We start from the raw sequence: 8,337 nt of genomic DNA on the forward strand, positions 1-8,337 counted from the left end.
AAAGGCTTACAGGGCTGCTCAACGGCGGACATGAATTGTAGCAGCCTAACTAGTCTTCCTGTGTCTTGGGTTTTCGCCTTTCTGCATGGTAATTTGCGTGTTTGTGGGGCATAAAATCAGTCACTGTTTTTGTTTGCCCGTAATGTTCAGCACTTGGGAGCTGTGTGTGTGCTCAGTGGCGGGGTCTTTTGTGGCTCTTTGCCCTGACCTCATAGTCCGCGTTGTCAGCGGCCCAGATCTCCTGCTTCTTGTGTGGGTTGTTCAAGCGCCTCTTCGCTTCTTCTGCCTCTCAATGTGTTCTGTGTGTGCTCTGTGGATCCGTGCCGTCCTCGACGCCGGACTCTGGCGGGGTGGTGTCGGGCTGCTATCCGCCTGGCAACACCTCGCCGGAGCTGGTGTTGACGGCGGCAGCGGCGCCAGCGCGCGGCTGGACTATCCTTTCACCTCCGCCCCCCTCACGACCGCCACCTTCGTCCAGTATGCTCCTGCCGGCCCGCTCTATGCGGGCGGGTCCGTCTCCTCTGTCAGTCTGTCTGGGTCCGTAACCTCGGCTTCTGGTAGGCGTCCACTGCATGTCGGCTACGTCGCTTTGGGACCTGGTATTCACGCTCCGGGCTAGTTGGTTTTTATCCGTGTCGGGATACTTACACAGCATTAACAAGATAGATTGTACAGTGTTTCTACAGATGTCGGTCTGCTTCGAAGTTTTACTGCGCTTCTACAAAGCTCACGCTTGTCAAACTAGGGCACTAATGTTTTGATGGCGCCGGAATCGGCGTAAGGTGGCCGGGTCTCGATAACGCCATCTGTCGTGGTTCTTCGGAAGCTAGGAAGAACATCCGCTGGGCAGAATCAGCGATTGGGTAGCGATCTTGCGGTCCCATCGGCGCCTACTAATGCAGCGTTGGCATGCGGAAGGCTTCATGGTACTCGTGTGGCTTTGATGGCACCACCACGCCGGCGTCACCACGCCGGATGTTCGCCGGGTCGCCACTATGAGCCTATGGCCGGCGGGATGACCGCTTCTTCCCGCTTTAACTGGAGGCCGCTCTGTGCCGCCGATGCGCCGCTCCGGAGCTGTGTCCGTGCTCGAGGTGGCGACGGGCGCGGAGGTACGGCGTGCGGCCGGCGCGGCTGCGCGCGGGCGGCTCAGACGCCGCTGGTCGCGTTTCAGGACGCGCCGCGACCTGCGCCTCATCTTCCCGGGCACCAAGTGGTGCGGCGACGGCACCCAGGCCCTCTCCATGTCGCACGTCGGAGGCCTGCACACGGTCGACCGCTGCTGTCGCTCCCACGACTATTGCCCATACGCCATACTCGGCCTCTCGGAGAAATACGGCCTCTTCAACTTTCGCATCTTTACCATTTCGCACTGCCGATGTGACCGGAGGTAGGACATCGCTCCGCTCGCGACACGTGGCCCGTCGACGAGCAAGGTAGGCTGCCGCTGATCACGTACCTAGTCCTCTGCAGCACCCCCTCCCCCCTCCCCCCCCCCCCACCGCCGGCGCTTGGATGCGGCGCTGGCCCCTGTCGTCAGTGCCGCCGTCCTGAGCAGCCTCTTCCGCCCTTCCACCTCCGGTCCACCGCGCGCGCTGGCGCGTCAGGGGCGGTTGAGTACACCGGGGCACCCCAACCCTCAGACACCGGCGCGACATCCTGGACGTGCTCCGCGTGCCCGGCACCAAGTGGTGCGGCAAGGGCTACACGGCCACTACGTACAACACGCTGGGAGGGTACGCCGGTGCCGACCGCTGCTGCCGGCACCACGATAAAAAATGTCCCTACTGGATCGCTTCCTTCGAGGAGAAGTATGGCCTCTTCAATTGGGGTATCTCCACTCAACCACTGCGCTTGTGACGAGAGGTATGTATGTCGCGACGTGAGGTGCGGGGCTCTCGCATCTGGGGGCTTCGCGCAGACAACCTGGTGATTTGGTGTTGTAGGGCGCGTCTGCATCGGGGCCATTAACGTGCTCATGTAATACCCGTTTGAGGATATACGCGAAGCTCGTTTCTGTGGGCGTCTTTTGCGTGTTATAATTTTTGCGCCCCGTTTGTTCATAAGGTGCTGTCTCAGCCGTTCAAGTGAGGTGTCGGAAACTGGCCACACTGCCCCCATGCACGCGGGCGGTGAACATTTTGGAATTTGACCGGGCTTGTTCTGGGAATATCTGCAGCGGGTCTGTGTTTACCACGTGCGGGTCAAAATCCGACCGCTTTCGTCCGATACTGGACATCGACACATCCCAGACCGTCAATGATTATGGTATGCCCCGCTGTTGACACGGGCCTAGGTGCCTCCTTGCTTATGTTTGAGCTCGAGCAGCTGTTCAGCCATGCATTGTGAGCGTTTGATCATCGATTTCTGCTTACCGTTGGCTGCGGAACTGGGCGTTGCATGCCAAAAGGGATGTCAGACGTGACGCTGTGCCGATTTGTCGCCAGGTTCCACACATGCCTAAAGATGACCGGCTCCGGCGCCGCCAACATGGTCGGCAAGATCTTTTTCAACGTCGTCAAGACCAAGTGCTTCGTGCTGAAGAAGCAAGTGGAGTGCGTCAAGAGCAGCTGGTGGGGCAACGAGTGCGAGGAGAAGCGGATCGTCAAACGAGCAGCTCTGAAGACGGCGCTGGCGTATTAGCTGGCTCCAGGAAGCTGGAGAGTGGAGAGAGTCGCTAGTCACCGGCCGTGTGCCCAGACGAGTCTGCGCCGCACGCGGCCAGATCTCTGGGTCGGGACCGAGGAGTCTGCGCCGCGCGCGGCCAGATATCGGTCCGGACGGTCGACAGAGCCCGGGCTGTCGCCGACACTGGGCACCACGTTCACCCGACGGACGCGCGGTGGAGAGGCATTCGGAGTCGTGGCAGCCAGGGAGCCTGGTAACTGGGTCATAGAGGAGGCCTGGGGTCGCTCAGGTTCTTGGTGGCGGCACCTCTCGACGTGCTGCTGCTACGTAGTCGCGCGCTGGTCCGCAGCGGCCACCGACACTTTATTCATGACATGTTGTTTCTGTGATAGACCCATTATCGCTGGTGGCTTGCCGCTGCGAGGAGTCCGGCTGCAGTGGCCAGCGCAGGGAGGGGGGCGGGCGGCGACGGCGCCGAACCCGCCGATCCCTCGACGCCGGCATCCGCACTCTCCGCCATGTACTCGCGAGCTACCGCCGCGCCGTCTCAGACCGGGTTCTGGTCGATCCTCACAAGCCCATTCACCTGCGTTCATCTAGCTCATCGCCCATATGTGCGGTCGGGACTGTGCTCAGTGAACTGGCCGGCTCCTGGGTCCATCCGTCGTCGAGACCACTGCGTCATCCAATGGTCAGCATGTTCCATCTTATTTTTGTACGAAAACACCAATACATTATGCAATATGGGCCCGAGGTCTGTGCGTGGTCGTACGCATGACAACAGATGTGGAAGCCATCACACATGTGACTGAACAGTAAGGTGGTGAACCCAGGTATATTCCAAGTACATTCGCTCACCGATCCCGATAGGGTACGGCAGCGCGAAGGAAAGCTATCCTTTCGTGATGCTTTGACAGGACGTCCACTGACAGAAATTATCCGCCGGTACACGAGCATTGCTTTTCAAATGGCCGGCTGTGAGCAGGGTCATTTTTGGGTACTTTAAAGGATACTAATTCCCGATAGCATATGAATTGGACGTCGTGACCCTCACAGTTACAAAATGCCTAACAAATTTGGTTGGATTTGTGTTCCCGTAAACGCTCGTGCAGTTTGCACGGTCCAGCCTTTGTTCAGGCTGTCCGTTCATTTGTTTAGGCCCGGCGCATTCTCCCGCAGATCGATTTTGAAAAGGCCTAAACACCATGCGGACCGTTCACTGGCGTGCTGTGCGGCACAGGCGTCCAGGTCCGTGCTGTAGTCTGGCCGGCCGTTTGGTACAGGCGTCCTGGTCTGTGCTCTAGCCGGGCCGGCCGTTTGGCACAGGTGTCCAGGTCTGTACTCTAGTCTGGCCGGCTGTTTGGTACAGGTGTCCAGGCCTGTGCTCTGGCCTGGCCGGCCGTTTGGCACAGGTGTCCAGGTCTGTACTCTGGTCTGGCCGGCCGTTTGGTACATGTTCCCAGGCCTTTGCTCTAATCTGGCCGGCCGTCCGACACAGGTGTCCAGGTCTGTGCTCTAGTCTGGCCGGCCATTTGGTTCAGGAGTCCAGGTCTGCTCTCACCTGGCCGGCCGTTTGGTGCAGGCGTCCAGGTCTGTGCTTCAGCGTAGCCGGTCGTTTGGTACAGGTGTCCAGGTCTGTGCTCTGGTCTGACCGGCCGTTAGTACAGGCGTCCAGGTCTGTGCTCTGGTCTGGCCGGCCGTTAGTACAGGTGTCCAGGACTGTGCTCTGGTGTGACCGGCCGTTAGCACAGGTGTCCAGGTCTGTGCTCTGGTCTGGCCGGCCGTCAGTAGAGGTTCCAGGTCTGTACTCTGGTCTGGCCGGCCGTTAGTACAGGTGTCCAGGTCTGTGCTCTGGTCTGGCCGGCCGTTAGTACAGGTGTCTAGGTCTGTGCTCTGGTCTGACCGGCCGTTAGTGCAGGTGTCCAGGTCTGCGCTCTGGTCTGGCCGGCCGGTCAGAGTGGAGCGTAACCGGTTACGGGCTAAGCTCACTTTATAGCTAGGTTCATATGTGCCGACCGCAGTAGGACCCATTTCACATCGGCCTACTACATCATAAAACTTAGGTGACAACGTAAAAAAACACGAAACAAACATAGGGAAAATCGCATGGATGTTCAAGTGCTATGCTTTAAGGGGCCTCAGCCCAATGCACATTGTTCAAATGACTTTCTTGATTACTGGAGAAAGAATGACGGGTGATCACAACATGAATACTTAGGAGTGCTCCACATTTATCTGGGGGTTTGAACTGAAAAAGCCATTTTGAAGACCTTCCGGTGCTCTTCACAATACTGCCCTTCTTAAGACTGAAGCCCCTCTAACTTTTGAGCTGCGCGTCCGCGACAAGGGAGGAAGGAATATCGGGGAGAGTGTTTCAGTCACCTTAGCATGCATGAGCCACAGCAAGGTCATTCAAATCTTGCCATTCCATGACCCATGCGGCGATCAAGCCCCCAAAACATAATAATCCAGGCGTTCATGTCTGGCGTTCGTGCGTGCGATTTCCAGATATAACGGTCAACTGGCTCTAAATTAATGTCGTGCAAGGTACGCTGACGTAATCAAACCATGACGCATCGAGGAGCATGTTCACTAACCCGGGCATTGTGTAGTCCAGGACAGTCATTTCCACTTAAAAAGTATACCGATAGTTATGAGTGAGCTTGTTTCATCACGTCTGACGCTTGCTTCAAGATCTTCAAATGTGAAACATTCTTCTACGATGTCCCGCATTCTTTACCGCCTCTAAACGAATTCTCGAAAATTCTATTCATCACAAACATAGATTTTGTTTTGATCTCCAAACTATTTTCAGCTCCCCACACAGTCGCACACGATAGTGACACTGGCGTATTGTAAAAGCATTTGATCACAAACATGTCACGATGGATAAGTTACAAACACGGAACTCGCGCATCACAGGTTACACACACGTCGCCGGCTAGCGTTTCTTTCGTCTTGCACCGGGTGGTTTGGCCGGCGGTACCCTCCGGCACGACGATGTTGCCTTCGGTCAGCTCTTGCTGGCAGATCGGGCGCCGCGTTGGCGATCTTCTGCTGCGCCCTCCAGAAAGAACATCAGGTCCCGCACCTGCTCCTTCAGGTCCAATACCTCCTGCGGCGGCCAGCGCCAAGCTCAAGCTTACACAGGGACAGGGGACGATAGACGATATCCATACCAACAGGCACAACTTGAAGAGCACATCTCGACATGTCGGATGGCTGGGAAGGCGGACAAAAACGTCCACGAATAACGTTTAGGTGCATTGATCAGTGGGAGCACTCCACACAAGAGAAAGCTCTTACAGCCAGACACAAAGAACGTAAACCGACCGACTGGACAATATCTCAGCTAGGTCTGCGGCAACGTTATGAAAGGACGTCCTACATGGAATTTCCAGGACAATAGTAACATGCCGACGAACAATCTAAGCACAAACTTAAACGGCTCTTTAACAGCGCAACGCACGCACCCACACACGCACGTCCGCATACATACATACACGCACGCAAGCACGCATGTGCCCACGTACCACCCACACACACACCCACACACAACCACACACACGCACACGCACACGCGCACGCACACGCACACGCACACGCACACGCACACGCACGCACGCACGCACGCACGCACCACCATAGAGGTAATCAAGAGGGCAGGAACCAGCCCCGCGGACGTTGCCGACAGCAACAGGCGTGGATCAAGACGTGGACCTCAGACTGAGGGTCCAGACGGAGCTGTCCAAACGGGGGCGCCTGCAAGCCGTCACGAAGCCAATGCCCTGTCTTGACGATCAACAATGTCATACGTGGTCTGTAATTCTAACCGAGAGCGGTGCAATTTTTGTATAATCATTCCGCGCGCGAAGAGTAAACGTGCGATTTATCGGCATCACGACGTTTTCGGGTGCGAGCACCGCGGGTGCCCGCTCAGATGGGGGGCGACTCACGAGCACAAACACCAGCTGCCCGCAGGCATTCGCCTTCTTCGCATCCTCATCCCATACCACCCCGTCCCCATATGTTTCTAGTTCGCTTCTGTTCGGCAAGCTTACCTTGTCTTTCTCGGATTTCATGCTGTTCAGGCTGGTCTCCAGCTGTTGGATCCGTTCCTGCCAGCCTGTCTGGTTTTCCCGCAATGATTTGTTGATCTCGCGCTCCTCTTGAAGTTCTTTCAGACACCGGTTCAGTCGTTGTGTCAGCTGCTGGATCTGTGAAGGCCGGCACGCATTCACGGCCTGGTTAGTGTCTCACCCGTAACGCTGCGTTCGTCTCCATAAACAGCCTACAGAGGCAGTTACATAATTTGTTACATCAGTGTTAACATGATATTTATTAACAGTGCATCCATGCCTGTGTCAGAAGACAATGCGTAATTGCTGTCTCAAACAATGACGTTGATTCCAAACGTGTCTCGGACGGTTTTATGGATCCCTCAAATCGAAACCTGCTAACACGGCCCAACTTTTATATAAATATGTATATATATATATATATATATATATATATATATATATATATATATACATATATCCGTTACCTAGATTGCGAACAATGAAATAGTGGGGACCGACCTGCCTCTCGAGACAATGCCGTGCAGCGCTGGGGACAGTGCAACGAAATCACGCTATTTAGATGTGGGTCTGTTTGCATTGTTTGTTTATTTTTGCTGAAAGTTCCCAGCAAAGAATGTTTTACTGAGCCGCAGTAAAAGCAGACAGAGGCGACAGACGGAGTTTGGCATGTTTATTCCATCCGATTTATGACTGCGCCTTTTTCTTCGTGCTTAGGCCAGCACTAAGAAACGACGTGCCGAACATGTATTTTAGATTGCATCAGAACATCAGGCTAAACAGACTAAACTCCGCTGGCCCCGGCACCGGGCCAAAACTCAATGTGCAGGTTTCGGATTGAAACCGCCCATGCTGGCACGTGCCGTGACTGGAATTGCATGGGATCATGATCATGACGTGATTTCAATATGCATCTCCCCATATAAATGCAGCATTTCGTCGTACTGGATAAGCGGTCGGTGCGAGCGCCACTTCCGAGTCGTCACCACTGATTCAGCGTCGGCTGCCGGTACCGTGGCGTCCAACTCCTCCATCTCACGTGAACGCAGTGTCACGCCGAGGACGTGGGAGGAGAGCCAGACGGACGGCGCGGGGGAGGGGCAGGGGGCACGGCAGCGTAACTGCACGGGCGCCAGATGCTGGGGCGGGCGCGCCGGCCGCTACAACGCCACACGCCCCTCCCCGCCCCTCCGCCTCGTGCCCGCCCACCACAAGTCTTGTCTCAAGACGGATCGTGTGCACCAGATGCGGCTTGTGTTGGTTCGGTGTACATGTACAGAAATCTGAACCGCCACATGTTTGGTGTGCTTCGGGAGCCGAGCGCGTCACGTGACACACATATTTGATGGCTGGTAGTAGAGCCGCCACTTGGAGTATACTGTGAGCGGTAATATGTGGCGTTCTTCTCATGACATAAGCCCAAGGAAAATGCGACCGATTCGTGCATATTCTGATTTGTTGTGCTCATCGACATGCCGATTGACGACCTAGATAGTAAGGACCGATGCTGTTGCCATTGGGTTCGCATAGCACATGGCGCCCAGAAGCCGGTGTGGACGGTCGTAAACACAACCCGCTGGAGGCAAAGTAAGGTGGCCTAGAATCTCAAGCAGGGTATCGATTTGTGTAA

The 8,337-nt window shown here is 55.8% G+C and overlaps 2 protein-coding genes across 2 annotated transcripts in view; one reads left to right on the forward strand and one right to left on the reverse strand.

The window, feature by feature from the left end:
- The window catches only part of LOC119097974 (phospholipase A2 isozymes PA3A/PA3B/PA5-like), a 4,514-nt gene extending 1,139 nt beyond the window's left edge, over positions 1 to 3,375 (forward strand). Inside the window, 4 exon segments of the mRNA XM_037220910.1 lie at positions 1,175 to 1,390; positions 1,617 to 1,841; positions 1,843 to 1,866; positions 2,448 to 3,375. Coding sequence (XP_037076805.1) covers positions 1,175 to 1,390; positions 1,617 to 1,841; positions 1,843 to 1,866; positions 2,448 to 2,643 — 661 coding nt within the window. The 3' untranslated portion in view covers positions 2,644 to 3,375.
- A 2,026-nt stretch (positions 3,376 to 5,401) lies between these two features.
- Positions 5,402 to 8,337, reverse strand: part of LOC119097975 (BRCA1-associated protein) — a gene marked incomplete at its 5' end in the record, with an annotated part of 34,369 nt that continues 31,433 nt past the window's right edge. The window contains 2 exons of the mRNA XM_037220911.1: positions 5,402 to 5,743; positions 6,690 to 6,845. Of these exons, the coding sequence (XP_037076806.1) occupies positions 5,642 to 5,743; positions 6,690 to 6,845 (258 nt within the window). The remainder of the gene's footprint in view (positions 5,744 to 6,689; positions 6,846 to 8,337) is intronic.

Source organism: Pollicipes pollicipes, unplaced genomic scaffold (assembly GCF_011947565.3).
Source record: "Pollicipes pollicipes isolate AB1234 unplaced genomic scaffold, Ppol_2.1 Scaffold_4740;HRSCAF=5597_pilon_pilon_pilon, whole genome shotgun sequence".
NCBI classification, from domain to species: domain Eukaryota; kingdom Metazoa; phylum Arthropoda; class Thecostraca; order Pollicipedomorpha; family Pollicipedidae; genus Pollicipes; species Pollicipes pollicipes.